This window comes from Oncorhynchus masou, chromosome 13 (assembly GCF_036934945.1).
Source record: "Oncorhynchus masou masou isolate Uvic2021 chromosome 13, UVic_Omas_1.1, whole genome shotgun sequence".
Lineage (NCBI taxonomy): Eukaryota > Metazoa > Chordata > Actinopteri > Salmoniformes > Salmonidae > Oncorhynchus > Oncorhynchus masou.
In genome coordinates this window covers 59,553,810-59,570,554 of record NC_088224.1, presented here as the reverse complement: position 1 = coordinate 59,570,554, position 16,745 = coordinate 59,553,810, and the positions used below count along the sequence as shown (strand labels likewise).

At 45.3% G+C, this 16,745-nt stretch overlaps 1 protein-coding gene across 4 annotated transcripts in view; it reads left to right on the top strand.

The window, feature by feature from the left end:
- The window catches only part of LOC135552712 (numb-like protein), a 62,583-nt gene that overhangs the window by 19,075 nt on the left and 26,763 nt on the right, over positions 1-16,745 (top strand). Inside the window, exon 1 of one of the 4 annotated variants that reach the window (XM_064984504.1) lies at positions 8,203-8,365. The exons of the other annotated variants lie outside the window; for them this stretch is intronic. Within the exon in view, the coding sequence (XP_064840576.1) occupies positions 8,325-8,365 (41 nt within the window). The 5' untranslated portion in view covers positions 8,203-8,324. Of the gene's footprint in view, positions 1-8,202; positions 8,366-16,745 lie in introns of those variants that run through there. 4 annotated transcript variants of the gene reach the window in all.

Genomic DNA, 16,745 nt, shown 5'->3' with positions numbered 1-16,745 from the left:
ATACCAACTTGCCCCATAGCACTCACATACAGTGCCTTGTGAAAGTATTCGGCCCCCTTGAACTTTGCGACCTTTTGCCACATTTCAGGCTTCAAACATAAAGATATAAAACTGTATTTTTTTGTGAAGAATCAACAACAAGTGGGACACAATCATGAAGTGGAACGACATTTATTGGATATTTCAAACTTTTTTAACAAATCAAAAACTGAAAAATTGGGCGTGCAAAATTATTCAGCCCCTTTACTTTCAGTGCAGCAAACTCTCTCCAGAAGTTCAGTGAGGATCTCAGAATGATCCAATGTTGACCTAAATGACTAATGATGATAAATACAATCCACCTGTGTGTAATCAAGTCTCCGTAAAATGCACCTGCACTGTGATAGTCTCAGAGGTCCGTTATGAAAGGAGCGCCAAATTCTTCATCATAGCCTCAGCTTTGTCCCGACCATTGAATATAGTTGCGGAGAGTCCCTGTAATCCTAGATTCAGATCATTCAGTCGAGAAAAAACATCACCCAGACAGGCCAGTCATGTGAGAAACCCTTCATCATGCAAGCGGTCAGACAAGTGAAAAATATGGTCAGAAAAGAAAACTTTAAGCTCGTCTCTCAATTTAAAAAAAACATGTCAATGATTTGCCCCTTGATAAGCAGCACACTTCTGTATGTTGTAAAAGCGTTAAACGGTCGCTGCCCATAACATTGCATAGTGCAGAAAATACATGAGAGTTCAGGGGCCTTGCTTTAACAAAGTTAAACATTTTCACTGTAGTGTCCAAAATGTCTTTCAAGCCGCCAGGCATTCCCTTGGCAGCTGGATGCTGCAGTGTACCCAAGTGGCGTTGAGAGCAACTGCTTGCACGCGCGTTACGACTCCACTATGTCTCTCTGTCATGGCTTTTGCACCATCAGTACAGATACCAACACATTTTGACCACCAAAGTCCATTTGATGTCACAAAGCTGTCCAGTACTTTAAAAATATCCTCTCAGGTTGTCCTGGTTGCCAGTGGTTTGCAGAAGAGGATGTCTTCCTTAATTGGATGTCTTCCCCCCCCATAAATGTAACTCTGTTGACTCATCCAGCTGTAACAGACATATACCAGGAGCTGTGCCAGGCCCACCACGTCTGTTGACTCATCCAGCTGTAACAGACATATACCAGGAGCTGTGCCAGACCCACCACGTCTGTTGACTCATCCAGCTGTAACAGACATATACCAGAAGCTGTGCCAGACCCGCCACTTCTGTTGACTCATCCAGCTGTAACAGACATATACCAGGAGCTGTGCCAGGCCCACCACGTCTGTTGACTCATCCAGCCTTAACGCATAGAATTCACTGGCTTGTATAGAAAGCAGGTATTGTTTCAAAACCTCTCCTGCCGTGTCACTGCTGTGTTGTGAAACAGTGTTGTTTGATGAAGACATTGTCCCAGCCATATCCACGGCAGCAGGAAGAATTAAGTCCTCCACAATAGTATGGGGCTTGCCTGTCCTAGCCACTCGGTAGCTCACCATATAAGACGCTTCTAGCCCCTTCTTATTAATGGTATCTGTTGCTTTTATACATGTCTTACTACTCGAAAGTCGTCTTTGTTCTCACTCAAAAAACTCTTACGCTTATTTTTCAAATTGTCACGTTTAGTTTCTAAATGTCTGCGCAAGAGTGAAGGTTTCCCGCTAGAGTAACGGTTAATGTGATTGGATGTAAAATTATTTGACTAGGCTACCTGTATTTGACATTGTGTTGTTATTTCGCTGAGCACGAGATGGTTTAATTGTATTTTTGGCAGTGAAACGAGGCGTACCCCCGACGGCATTACCCCTACCCCAGTTTGGGAATAACTGCTACACACAATACCTCATAATGACAAAAAAAACAGGTTTTTAGAAACGTTTGCAAATGTGTGTTTCGCTGTGTGTGGGAGGGAAAGGGTTTTCAGCATCCTATTACTTTGTCTCTCAGTCCCTGTTTCTGTTTCTCTCATTCCTCTCTCTCTGCTCTGATCCTGCTCAGAAATAGGTCTTGTTGCTGTAAACACTGGCACATTTCCTCTTCAGCACAAGGTTGTGCTTGCGTTCTGTCTCTTTCCCTCTCGTCTCATCTCAAGTGTAAGCAGCACCAACTTCATCAGAGAGGAGTAAAGCCCCAGAAGGTTGAAGGAATTAGGAGATGAGAGAATCACACACTGCACAACTAGGAAAAACACAGGAGAACGAGGGCAGGAAGGAGGGAGGCTACAGATGATCGAGTGGCAAGGTGTACAGAGGGACTGAAAGAGGCGACAGATGGGCAGTACTCTGTTACTAGAGGGTAGCCTAACACTCCAGTACACAGGTGCTGAAAACAGGCCTGACAGAGAACTCAACGTAGGCTGAGGGCTCCCCTCCATGGCTATTACTCTGAAAACTGTACCATGGTCAGTGTTACAGCCGTCTGCAATGACCTGCCTTGTGGACACAATTAGAGGTTGAGTGGCCCACGTGTAATAGCTATTGTGTGTGTGTGCGTGCGTGTGCATGCATGTGTGTGTATGTGTGTGTGTGTGCGTGTGTGCGCGTGCAGGCGTGTGTGTGTGTGTGTGTGTGTGTGTGTGTGTGTGTGTGTGTGTGTGTGTGTGTGTGTGCGCGTGCGCGCGTGCGTGCGTGCGTGCGTGCGTGCGTGCGCAGAGCACTGGTGTTGCATATCAGGTCTCAGGCTCACTGCTGCCCCTTTGTTCACTCACCAGACATGTGACCCAATTCAGTCTGCCTGCGCCCTCTACACACACATACATGCACACACACACACACAAACACACACACACACCCCGGAGAGAGGAAAGCCATCGATCCTCTCTCTCTCAGGCAATTTACAGTCGAGAGCCACAGTTTAGTTACCAGACTGTAAAAAAAAGGAAGGCTGAAGCATTTCTTTCATGGTTGGTTGGTGCCGTTAAATAGGCTCCATTGGAATGTTTTGGGATGCCGCAAGGAGGTACACACACATACTCACACATTTCTCTATCCTCCATAGTTTTTTTACCAGATTGGTGACAATGTGTCTTTGTAGTGGGGAACAGAACAGGCTTTTGGTTGTAAAGGGGGAGAGAGAGGGAGAGAGAGGGATAGGCATTGAACAGAGCCACACATCGATCCCAGTGCTTTTCAGATGAGTGTCTGGACTTGGCTCTGGCCAGCACTGGACCGGACAGTGGGGCTGTGTCCTGAAGCTCAGAAGATGATTGGACAGGAGGAGAGTCACAAGTTATTTACTTCTGTGGGCTTAGCTGATTGGTATCTGATTTGCGACAATCGTTAGGAAAGTTGAGCTGTATCTCATACAGTGTGGCAAACAGGAATTTTGGATCAAACCATTCCCAAGACAATTGATACACACACTTGACATGAGCCTGGTTGAAAGCACACTTACACTGGAGCTCATCCATGCACATAATGTTTGAATCATAGTAGCACAGCAACACAAGTCAACTGCATACATAGTTACTTTCAAACTGGCCCAATGTATCTTTAGTGTACTCTGTTCATATACACCTAACAGTAGAGTGCATTTGAGTATGGATGTACTTTGTGTGCACACACACTTGCTGTTGAGGTTTGGGAAATGCCTGCGGCTTGTGGTATGTTTCAGGAAATGACATCATCCAGGAACAGTTGGTGCAGGTTTCTAATTTCCATCCCAAACCCATGGAAATAGTTGTCTGTTTGGGCTTACCATAATATTGGAAGAATCGTGTGCAATAAAGATGAATACAAAAAGAAAACACAGGGCTATATTGTTGTCATAGACTGTGTATAGAATATCAACCAACGTTCGTCTAACATTTGGAACGAGAGTAGGAAGAAGAGGATGATACAAGGAGGGGGAGAGTTGTGAGAAGAGATGAGGAATCGCTGACATGGATAGAAAAATGGAAAGAGAGGAAAAGAGATGCCTATAGGAGAGAGAACATGACAACTATGTACATACAATGAAAATAACTGCCAGAGTTTGAGAATGGAGAGATGAGCACTGAGGAGGAGATGTCTCTTTTGTGCCACTGAGTCTGGCTTTAATTCCATGTCTACAAATTAAAAATGGATATGTTGGATTCATGTCTCCATCTCAGTGCATTTAAAGTTTGATTTGATTTTGACCTTTTCTTTAACTTAGATTTTTGGTTGAGATGGAGACATGAATCCAACATATTAATTAACAATTGAAGATTGTTAATTAATAAGATCTGAAATCAGTCAAAGCTTGAAACCCTAGGCCTGTTTTGTCTATTTTTAGTTGAACCCTGGGTTAAATTGAAACAACAGCTGTTGATGACTCATCAATATTTAGGCCGATGTTGGATTTGCTGATACATGACGTAGAAAAGATGGTTCCGTTTCATTTGCTCTGTTAAATCTACCCGTTGGAATGCATTTGCTCTGTTAAATCTACCCTTTGGAATGCATTTGCTCTGTTAAATCTACCCTTTGGAATGCATTTGATAGCAACAGTGAATCTAGTTATAGTAAGAAATATTTTACTTATCATTCTCACAATACCGCATTGCTATTAGTCAGTGACAAATATGGAAGTGAAGTAGGACTGGACTTGGTTAAAACCCTGCATGGGAGATCAAATGGATAGCTGTAGATAAATCAATTCTCCAGTAGGAGGTGCTGCCCAGCTTATTTATTATTTGTTTTGACAGTTGATATAATGTTGGAGATCTGACATTGTTTCAAAGGTACAAATTTAACATATTTTATGAAAGGTTGGACTATGTTAAAAATTGGTTACCAATTGGTTACCAAAACATAATCCCGTGGTTCAAATGACACCCTCAAAACAACAGTTGCTGAATTTTTTTCAAATCCAATGCATTTTCCATGTCGATTCCACGTCGCTACTTTTGACAAATTATGTTAAAACAACGTTGATTCAACAAGTTTGTGCAGAGTGGAATGTGTATTGTGGGTTTGCATGTGAGTCTGTCATGTTTTTTTTCACAAGCACAAATGATTTAGTTTAGAGCGTTTGTACAGCACAGGGGGTTGGTGGCACCTTAATTGGGGAGGACGGGATCATGATAATGGATGGAGCGGAATGAGTGGAATTGTATCAAATCATCAAACAGACATTATTATGAGCCGTCTTCCCCTGAGCAGCCTACAGTGTTGTACAGGTGGGCTATTTGATCGGAATTGTTTCAACTGTTCGTGAGTGTGTGTTCGCATGCGAGCGCTTGCGAAGTGTGTGTCTGTTCATGGACATGAAAGAATATGTCTACCACCGCAGGTCCTGTGCTTACTCGAGCATAGTTAAAGATCAGTTAAACATTAGAGTTTACAAGTTGTGCCACCACACATAAACACGTAGCATTGAGGCCACTCAAAAGTGAAACATCAGAGCACACACACACACAGCTTTGTTTTTGTGAATTTTTGGGGAGTAAAAATGTGTTTCCATTCAAAATCCTATTTTCCATAACCCTTAACCGAACCTTAACCCTAATCTGAACTCTAACGCTAAACCTAACTCAAACCTAACCCTAACCTTAAACCCAAACCCTAAACCTTTCAAATTAGTATTGTATTCCTACCTTGTCAGGACGTTCTGGTGGCTTGTCAGGACACTGTGGTCTTGATAATGTAGGAAAACATGTACACACACACACACACACACACACACACACACACACACACACACACACACACACACACACACACACACACACACACACACACACACCAAGCTAGCTCTACTGGTGGGCCCTCATTTGGGTCATGAGAAATTCAATTAACAACACTGGGCAATCAATGTTAACAGTGCCTAGGGCTCAGCACACCACCCCATACCATACCACCCCATACCACACCACCCCACCCCACACCACACCATACCATACCATACCACCCCATACCATACCACCCCACACCACCCCATACCATACCACCCCATACCACATCACCCCACCCCACCCCACCACACCCCACACCATACCATACCACCCCATACCATACCACCCCACACCACCCCATACCACACCACCCCACCCCACACCATACCATACCATACCACACCACCCCACCCCACCCCACACCATACCATACCATACCACCCCATACCATACCACCCCACACCACCCCATACCATACCATACCATAACATACCACCCCACACCATACCACCCCACCCCACCCCACACCACACCACCCCACCCCACCCCACACCATACCATACCACCCCATACCATACCACCCCACACCACCCCATACCATACCATACCATAACATACCACCCCACACCATACCACCCCATACCACCCCATACCACCCCACCCCACACCACACCACCCCATACCATACCACCCCATACCACACCACCCCACCCCACACCATACCATACCATACCATACCATACCATACCACCCCACACCACACCACCCCATACCACACCACCCCACACCACACCACATCACACAACACCACACCACACCACACCACACCAGGCTGCATGGCTATTTCTGTTGGGGTAAAACCTTTACTCCAGGGGTAGACAACTAGATTCAGCCGCAAGACCATTTTTGTTGATGTGGATGGTCGGGCGGTCGGAACATAATTATAATATTTTTTAGACTGCAAATTGACCACAACTAAGCTCAAAAATAGATTTATTTGAAAATAAGAATCATTATATACCTTGATTACATTGGGACACGATCACATATGTCTCTTTTTTATTTTTTATAATATAATATATTTTTTTAAATGATCACTCACAGGCTGTTTGGCCCGCGTGCCGCCAGTTGCCTGCTCTTCTCTTCTCCATGATCCCATGGAAAAAAAGAACAACAACACAGTTGGAAAACCATAAATATCCTGTATTCTAATTCCTAATTTAAATGCAATCCACAGGGGAAGATTACTCATAGTTTTGTTTAGGTGTGCACTCCAGTTAGCTCCGTAGAAAAATAATGACTATATTCTAATTCTATGTGTAATCAACAGCAAGAACAGGGCTCTGGTGAGTGTTGAACAGCAGAGCTAGTGTTACCATGGGAATGATTAGGGTGTGATGGTGATGTTAAAACACTGGTTGATTGAATTCTTTGGAAGCCATTTTTGTTATGTAAGGAGGAATCTGAGCAGTATGTGTTCCCATCCAGCCTGTGAGGTCATCGTGTTCGATAACTATACCATTAATAGGCTTATGGGAGAGCTCAGCCCACCGCTGTACGCTTTGCCTACAGTGAATTATCAAGCTAATCTCTCTATATGACACAACACAGATGGACACACTTTCTTTCTGGCTGTCTCCCATTTTGTGAAGCTATCTCTCTTTCTTTGTCCTCCTCTCATGCACTGTCTATTTTTATAGGTCTAGCTATCTCTCGTTCCCTCTTTCTCTCCCTTCATCTCTCTTTTCTCCAGCTGAGAGAGAGAGAGAGAGAGAGAGAGAGAGAGAGAGAGAGAGAGAGAGAGAGAGAGAGAGAGAGAGAGAGAGAGAGAGAGAGAGAGAGAGAGAGAGAGAGAGAGAGAGAGAGAGAGAGAGAGAGAGAGAGAGAGAGAGAGAGAGAGAGAGAGAGAGAGAGAGAGAGAGAGAGAGAGAGAGAGAGAGAGAGAGAGTGAGAGAGAGAGAGAGAGAGATGCTTCCTTGTCTTTGGAGCAGTATAGTGCTTAGTGAATGAATGGCTCCCAGGCAGAGGTGAACGTGTGACCAGGCAGGCTGCAGGCACAGAAAAGTCCCCCCATCCCAGACCCCTGCCTACAGCCTTCAGCCTCACTGGCCAGCACAGATGGACGGATGAAACTGTGTCACCGCTAGCCTAATCACCTCTACGCTCCGCTCCTCCCCCTCTCACTCTTTCCTCTCTCATCCTCTCTCATTCTCATCCTCTCTGTGTCCCCCTGTCTGTCCTCTTCATCCTCCCATCCTCTCGGACAGGTTTTGGAGAGGCTGAAAATGAACCGTCCCTCTCACAGGCAATTCAGACAGGAGTGTGTGTGTGTTAGAGACACACGTACACATTACACACACACAGCGACAGGGGTCTGTGTGAATGTGTCGGTTGCCTTCTCTCCAAGTTAATCTCTTAAGAAGAGGTGTGGTTCTCTCTCTCTCTCTCTCTCTCTCTCTCTCTCTCTCTCTCTCTTTCTCTCTCTCTCTGATCCCCAAGCAGATTTTCATCGCATGTTGTGTTAGTTGAATTCTCCTCCGCTGCTGCTGCTGCCGCTGCGAGTCTCGGGGCGTTCTCTTTTTCGCATTTTTGAACACCCATCATCATCATCTCTCCACTTCTTCTTCTACTGCTCTCTGCCTCTTCTTTTGCTTTCACTAGTCTGAGATGAGTTTGAGCGCTGAGATGGGGGAGGCCATCGAGCTGAGGTGAGTGTTTGTGGCTGGGGGGATTAGGGGGGGTTACAGTAGGATAGGCTGATGTGTTGCAGTAGCTGTGAACACAGGTCAATAGCCTAGCGCTAGCTTGTCTGTAGATAGCGATAGCATTAGCCTCGGTTATTATTGGCCATAGCCATTTCAGCAGCTGTCAAAACTGACGGGGTGTCTACTAGCTTATTCCAGGAGCTCATAGTCTTAGCAGCTCTATTAGCCCCCGCGCCCATATGGAGCCGATTAGTCTCAATTGATATCCCAAAATACCTAATATTTGTTAATGTGCCGCATGTGCGACGTTAAATGTTAAGGGATGTTTTCATAGCAGAAAAGGATGAATCTTAGTAATCTTACCACCACAGAAGTATAAGAAGAAGAAGTAGCAGCAAAAGCCAAGTTAAGCAGACACAGGAGAAAAGTGGGACTGTTTTTGTCTTTTTGTTTGAGTGATTGGCAATGCAACACTTATCTTATGTTGAGAAAAGGGAAATGCTTTTCACACGTTATTTCCTGAGGTGTGTGTTTGAGAATTGTGAGATGTGAGTGCTGTCTGCACACTTGCTCTTGTCTGAATGACTCCTTGTGGATTAGAGAGCCTGTGGCCTGGGTCTAGCCTGGGTCTAGCCTGGGCAGATAAGAGCATGTGAGAGGTCTTCACATGGCTGCTGTGTTTTAACATTAGTCCTGCTGTTTAGGGAGCCCCTACGAACACCCTGGACCAGCTGGACAGCCCACTGCAGCCATGCCCGCTCTCTCTCTCTCTCTCTCTGCCCTCTCTCTCTCTCTCTCTCTCTGCCCGCCCGCCCGCTCTCTCCCGCTCTCACTCTCTCTCTCTCTCTCTCTCTCTCTCTGCCCGCCTCCAAGGGCACAGGGGGATTTCGGTGTTTCTGTTGTTAATCTCCATGTCTTGGAGCACACAGGCGTGTGTGTCTCATCTCCACTCAGAGGCCCTTTGCTAAGAGCTTAGCCTGTGTTTGTGAAGAAAGGAGGGAGGGACAGAGGAAAGAGGAGTATGACTAAGCTATGAGGGCACAGCTGTGTGTTTGGGAGGGACATTACATTTATCTTTATTTAACTAGTCAAGTCATTTAAGAACAAATTCTTATTTACAATGATGGCCTAGGAACAATGGGTTAACTGCCTTGTTCAGGGGTAGAACGAAAGATTTTTACCTTGTCAGCTCGGGGATTCGTTCTAGCAACCTTTCGGTTACTGTTCCGCTCTAACCACTAGGCTACCTGCCCCCCCCTAACACTGGAAAGAGGGAGGGACATCAGATAATTTTGTGGTAGGATTTACTCCACCCACACAGATGACAAGTCAAAATGTTCTGATTTTGTAGCAGGTCTATGAGATGAGAAAAGGTGACATGGCACATAGGTTCTACTTGCACCATATGGCTCTGTGTCATAGAACATCTTCCCTTCACATCGCAAACATATTACCGTATTACCGCTACCCTTTAGCTTGTTATTCCCAAGCCTCCATGCTCCCTAACAGGTCTCACTGTGGTTGTATCCCAAATCACCACCCTATTCCCTATGTCAGTGGTTCTCAATCCTGGTCCCGGGGACCCAATGGGGTGCACATTTTTGTTTTTGTCCTAGCACGACACAGCTGATTCAAATCATCAAAGCCTTTTGATGTGTTGATGATTTGAATCAGCTGTGTAGTGCTAGGGCAAAAACAAAAATGTGCACCCCATTGGGTCCCTGGGAGCAGGGTTGAGAACCAGTGCCCTATGTAGTGCACTATTTGGGACCTGGTCAAAAGTAGTGCACTACACAGGGAATAGGGTGGCATTTGGGACATGTCCACGTGTCTCTCTCAGTGATCATATCCGAAAGGCAGAGACAATACTGGATCATTGTTGGTCTCAAGTTGCTCCTGTCCTGGTTGATATTGATGTCCTTGATTAGTCATCATTTTGAGATCGCTTGGCAGAGATGCAGGTTGGGAAGGCAGGTTGATTTGTTGCCAGAAAATGAAATAGACCCTGCTGCTGTATCTTTACTGTAAACACATGACACTCCTTAGACACTGCTGCTGTATCCTTACTATAAACACATGACACTCCTTAGACACTGCTGCTCTATCTTTTCTGTAAACACATGACACTCCTTAGACACTGCTGCTGTATCTTTACTGTAAACACATGACACTCCTTAGACACTGCTGCTGTATCCTTACTGTAAACACATGACACTCCTTAGACACTGCTGCTCTATCTTTACTGTAAACACATGACACTCCTTAGACACTGCTGCTGTATCTTTACTGTAAACATATGGCACTCCTTAGACACTGCTGCTGTATCTTTACTGTAAACACATGGCACTCCTTAGACACTGCTGCTGTATCTTTACTGTAAACACATGACACTCTTTAGACACTGCTGCTGTATCTTTACTGTAAACACATGACACTCCTTAGACGATGCTGCTCTATCTTTACTGTAAACACATGACACTCCTTAGACGATGCTGCTGTAAATGCATTCTGATAGATGGTTTGATAAATTGGCACTAAATAGTAATGACTGTAATAGGAAGTCAATTTGCTCTCTCCTAGTTAGCAGTATGTATGCTTGGTAGTACTGGTCTGGGTGAGTGTATGTTAGAGAACTGGAAAGTCACTGCTATGGAATCTTTATGGAAATTCCAACTCGGCCTTGGCAGTTGGTACACTCACTCGACCCCTTCTTCGATGATGTGTATATATAATGGAAACAGAGAGCAGAAGTCCCCACATGCACGCACGCACGCACACACACACACACGCACACGCACACGCACACGCACACGCACACACACACACACACACACACACACACACACACACACACACACACACACACACACACACACACACACACACACACACACACACACACACTGAAGCTCGTCACCATCCACATACAAATGCAGACGGTGAGTTTGACCTGTAGCCTTACATGCTGACCAGACTGCACACGTTGATTTTGTCCACCCACACCAGATGCGATCACGACACGCAGGTTGAAATATCAAAACAAACTCTGAACCAATTATATTAATTTGGGGACAGGTCAAAAAGCATGAAACATTTATGGCAATTTAGCTAGTTAGCATGCTGTTGCTGGCTAATTTGTCCTGGGATATAAACATTGGGTTGTTATTTTCCTGAAATTGCACAAGGTCCTCAACTCTGACAATTAATCCACAGATAAAACGGTCAACCGAATTCGTGTCTAGTCATCTCTCCTCCTTCCTTCAGGCTTCTTATTGTTATTCTTATTTTGGACTTAATATGCCGGTTGGCAAACAAATTTTGGTGCATTACCGCAACCGACTGGAGTGTGGACCTGAGTTCTTTCAATCCCCCCGTGGGTATATGCTCCCCCTAAAAACCAATGAGGAGATGGGAGAGGCAGGACTTGCAGCCCCTAAAGTGTAAAAAAATAGAACCTATTTCTATTTTAGAGACTGGCCACGTAGACACGTGCTAGCAGTGTGGGTGCAATGATTGAATAACATGTATGTGTACATTTATTTTTGCAACGTTCGCGCAGAATAGCAAGACATTGTTTACTGTGCCATACATTACAATGGGATTCAGGAAGGAGCTTTAAATGTTACTAATCTTCTGGAGAGAAAAATGCTGCCTCTGCTGAAACAAGACAAATAGTGATATGCACATTTAATGCCTTTTAGCGTTATGACTTAATGCATTTAATATTTGTTTGTTTTTTTGCGCCCTCCCTCACACTAGCTGTTTGCGCTTGAAATGTGTCTCCACGGCCATAAATAATACATAACGTGACAACTTTAAAGATATTCCCATGACTGTTAGGCGTGTTCAGTTCTAATATGATGTTCTATTAGTGGGTTTGTGGAACTACTTCCAGAGAGTCCCACCACCACACCTGTTGTCATGGGGATGCACCCTATTCATGTACTTTATATGCTGCGGAATCCCAGAGATCAGCAGAGCAGAGCAGCGTGAGTGACAGGCAGTCAGAGACCAGGGGCAGGGCATCCCTCTCATTATATTAACTGACTTACTCTCTGACCAGCCTGTGGTTCAGTCTAATTGAGTTTGGGCCTTGGACCTTCTCAGCAGTGGTCTTCTCAGAAGCCCCTCGGCCTGTGGCTTCTTCTTCCTAATTGCATTAGGGCCACAGGAAGGACTGATTGAGTGTTAGTGTCGTAGCCTGTTTAAAGCTAATTATGTCTGTTGCCATCCTAATGTACATCAACTATCTGACCACAATAACAGATGCCCTGTGTGTTCGGTCCCCCACACCCATCCGGATCATCAGAGGTGTAAAGTACTTCAGTAAAAATACTTTAAAGTACTACTTAAGGAGTTTTTTGTGGTATCTGTACTTTGCTTTACTATTTATATTTTTGACAACTTTTACTTTTACTTCACTACTTTTCTAAAGAAAAGAACGTGTTTTTTACTCCATACATTTTCCCTGACACCCAAAAGTAGTCGTTACATTTTGCATGGCTCGCAGGACAGGAAAGTGGTCCAATTCAGGCACTTATCAAGAGAACATCCCTGGTCATCCCTACTGCCTCTGATCTTGCGGATTCACTAAACACGAATGCTTCATTTGTAAATTATGTCTGAGTGTTGTAGTGTACCCCTGACTATCCGTACATTTCAAAAACAAGAAAGTGGTGCCATCTTGATTGTTTAATATAGGGAATTTGAAATGATTTATTCTTATGTACATTTTAGCAATTACATTTACTTTTGATACTTAAGTATATTTAAAACCAAATACTTTTAGACTTTTACTCAAGTAGTTTTTTACTGGGTGACTTTCACTTTTACTTGGGTCATTTTCTATTAAGGTATCTTTACTTTTACTCAAGTATGAAAATTGGGTACTTTTTCCACCACTGTGGGTCATCCGGGTCATCGCTGTTTGGAAGTGTGTGTGTGTGTGCGTGCGTGTGCGCACATGCGCTGCATGTGATGTGTTTGTGTTGTGTCAGAGGTTATATATCTGTATAATCTACTTTACATCAGAGTCCACAGTCCTGGCTGTCGCTCACACTGTCATCACAGCCTACACAAGGCATGCATGGTCCATGTTACTGTGTTGGAGCGTTATTGAATTACAGCATGGCCTAATTGACATGAATGTAGATGTGGAATGACAGAGAGTGTCTGCTGGATGAACTGTGAGAGGGAATGGGGAGAGAGACAGGGAAAGAGAGAGAGACAGGGAAAGAGAGAGACAGGGAAAGAGAGAGAGACAGGGATGGAGAGAGAGACAGGGATGGAGAGAGAGACAGGGAAGGAGAGAGAGACAGGGATGGAGAGAGAGACAGGGAAAGAGAGAGACAGGGATGGAGAGAGAGACAGGGATGGGGAGAGAGACAGGGAAAGAGAGAGACAGGGATGGAGAGAGACAGGGATGGAGAGAGAGACAGGGATGGAGAGAGAGACAGGGATGGAGAGAGAGACAGGGAAGGAGAGAGAGACAGGGATGGAGAGAGAGACAGGGATGGAGAGAGAGACAGGGAAGGAGAGAGAGACAGGGATGGAGAGAGAGACAGGGAAAGAGAGAGACAGGGATGGAGAGAGAGACAGGGATGGAGAGAGAGACAGGGATGGAGAGAGAGACAGGGAAGGAGAGAGAGACAGGGATGGAGAGAGAGACAGGGAAAGAGAGAGACAGGGATGGAGAGAGAGACAGGGATGGGGAGAGAGACAGGGAAAGAGAGAGACAGGGATGGAGAGAGACAGGGATGGAGAGAGAGACAGGGATGGAGAGAGAGACAGGGATGGAGAGAGAGACAGGGAAGGAGAGAGAGACAGGGATGGAGAGAGACAGGGAAAGAGAGAGAGACAGGGAAAGAGAGAGAGACAGGGAAAGAGAGAGACAGGGAAAGAGAGAGAGACAGGGAAATAGAGAGACAGGGAAAGAGAGAGAGACAGGGAAAGAGAGAGAGACAGGGAAAGAGAGAGACAGGGAAAGAGAGAGAGACAGGGAAAGAGAGAGAGACAGGGAAAGAGAGAGACAGGGAAAGAGAGAGAGAAAGGGAAAGAGAGAGACAGGGAAAGAGAGAGACAGGGAAAGAGAGAGGGCTGGAAAGGTACTGTAGATAAGTGTGACGGTGTTATGATATATGATCGGGATTGAGGAGAAACAATGTTTAGTTACACAATGATGGGTGAGAGAGTGATGCTATGTGATGGATGGTGGTGCTACAGGCAGTAGTTAGCATAGTGACAGTGGAAGAGAGAGCGTTTTTTTAACGCAAAATGAAAATTTGCATTTCTTATTGGACAAGTTCAGGTATTCCCTCCCTGTTTCATCCTGTTTTCTTCCGTTTGGTGCCTAATGAATAGGACCCAGTGCTGGTGAACTGAGGATAAACAGGGTTGGTGGGGGGTAGAGAGGAGACCGTCCCAGGCAGACAGGAAGTCTGTGCTGGTTAGAGAGAGTGTCAGTCCGTCAGGCTGAAGACTGCCTTTACACATGACAGCCTCTGTTCCAGCTGTCTCTCCACATCAGCTTTCACACACACCCACCCACCCACCCACCCACCCACACACCCACCCACCCACGCACACGCACCAGCACACAGCCCACGCTCATTATAATATGCGTAACCATCCCGTTCCAGTACACAGGCCTTCATACTGTACTGTAACCTCCAGAGCGTCACTGTTGTATTTGTTCAGTGTTTCCAGTACAGACTACAGATGGTGATGTATTAGCAGTGTTCTGATACAGTTATGTCTTGTCCTCTCCTCAGGGGTTTCTCTGTATCAAATGAACTATGGCTAATGTGACATCGACAGGAAGGACCGCTGACCCCAGAGTTGCGTATCACTGGAATGAAGTGGGGCTGACCTCTTCTCCCAGGGTCAGACAGCAGTCAAAACACTGCTGCCCCTGTTTGTGTGGGCTTGGTTCCGCTCCCTCATTCCACAACCACACACACACACACACACACACAGAGAATAGGTGGAGGGAGGGGGGGCTGGATATGTGGAATGGGGGGAGCGGAAACAGACTGTTGTCGTGGGGACAAGCCGACTCTTTTCTTGCTCTGGGTCGCTCAGTATTTACATTTAGTGTCCGAGAGGCCCCGGAAATTGGATCATCCTGAGGCAGCACAGTGTATATGTGATCTATTAATAAAATGTATTTCTCCACATCAAATACAACATTTTAAATAAATAAATAAAATGCAGTTAACATCATAAAGACGGTTCCTGTTTTTACACAACAGACGTTTGTTTCCTCACCACTCCCTCAGTAAATTATTTTTGACATGGCCGGGGGAACGTTCCCGCAACGCTCCCTGATCTCTAGTAGAATCTAATCACTAGCTGTCTCTCACAGTGTGGCGGCTGCTTGCCCCCTGACCACAGATAGTTGGTCTATTTCTCACTTGCTTTGATAAACGTTTTCCCTGCTCCCTGCCCTGCGGTCAGGCTTTTCTAACTGTGGGAGACCATGATACTTTACCGAGATAACTATATTACCTCAGTAATGGTAATAAACACAGTCAACTCTGTTGTTCCTCTATAGACTTACCATTACTGAATGAACTAGACTGATGTTCTACTAACCTAGTGTGTGAATGAACTAGACTGATGTTCTACTAACCTAGTGTGCATGTGGAGTGTTTTTTAAAATGTTGTTTTATTTTTACCCCAATTTCGTGATTACAATCTTGTCTCATCGCTACAACCCTCCAACGGGCTCGGGAGAGGCGAAGGACGAGTCATCGAAACCCCCGAACCTTCTTAACACCTGCACCAATGTGTTGGAGGAAACACTGTTCGCCTGACGACCGAAGTCAGCCTGCAGGCCCCCGGCCCGCCAGGAGGAGTCGCTAGAGCGTGATGAGCCAAGTAAAGCTTCCCTGGGCCAAACCCTCCCCTAACCTGGACGATTGTGCGTCGCCCTATGGGACTCCCGGTCACGGCCGTTAATGACACAGCCTGGGATCAAACCCCAAGTTGTATTGATGTGACAACGCGGCGGTGCAGAGCCTTCGACCGCTGCGCCACTCGAGAAGGCCTTATATGGAGTGGTTTTGTTTCAAACACTGCTTCTAAAGTCTTAAACAGGAATACACATTTTCCATAGATAAATTGAAATTCTGTTCCTCTCAAATTAATTTAGGACGATTTATCTCTAAATTCACTATCTTTGTGTGTACTCTGATGTTCCACTGTGAGTGGCCTCAATGCTGTGTGTTTATGTGTGGTGGCCCAACTCTAATGTTTTACTGATGATTTACTATGCTGGAGTCCATCCTAGTTTTATTAGCCTGTTTCACCACTATCTGTCTCTCGTTTTTCCTGTTGCCTATCCTCTCACTCCTCCTCTCTCTCACAATTCAATTTCCATTTC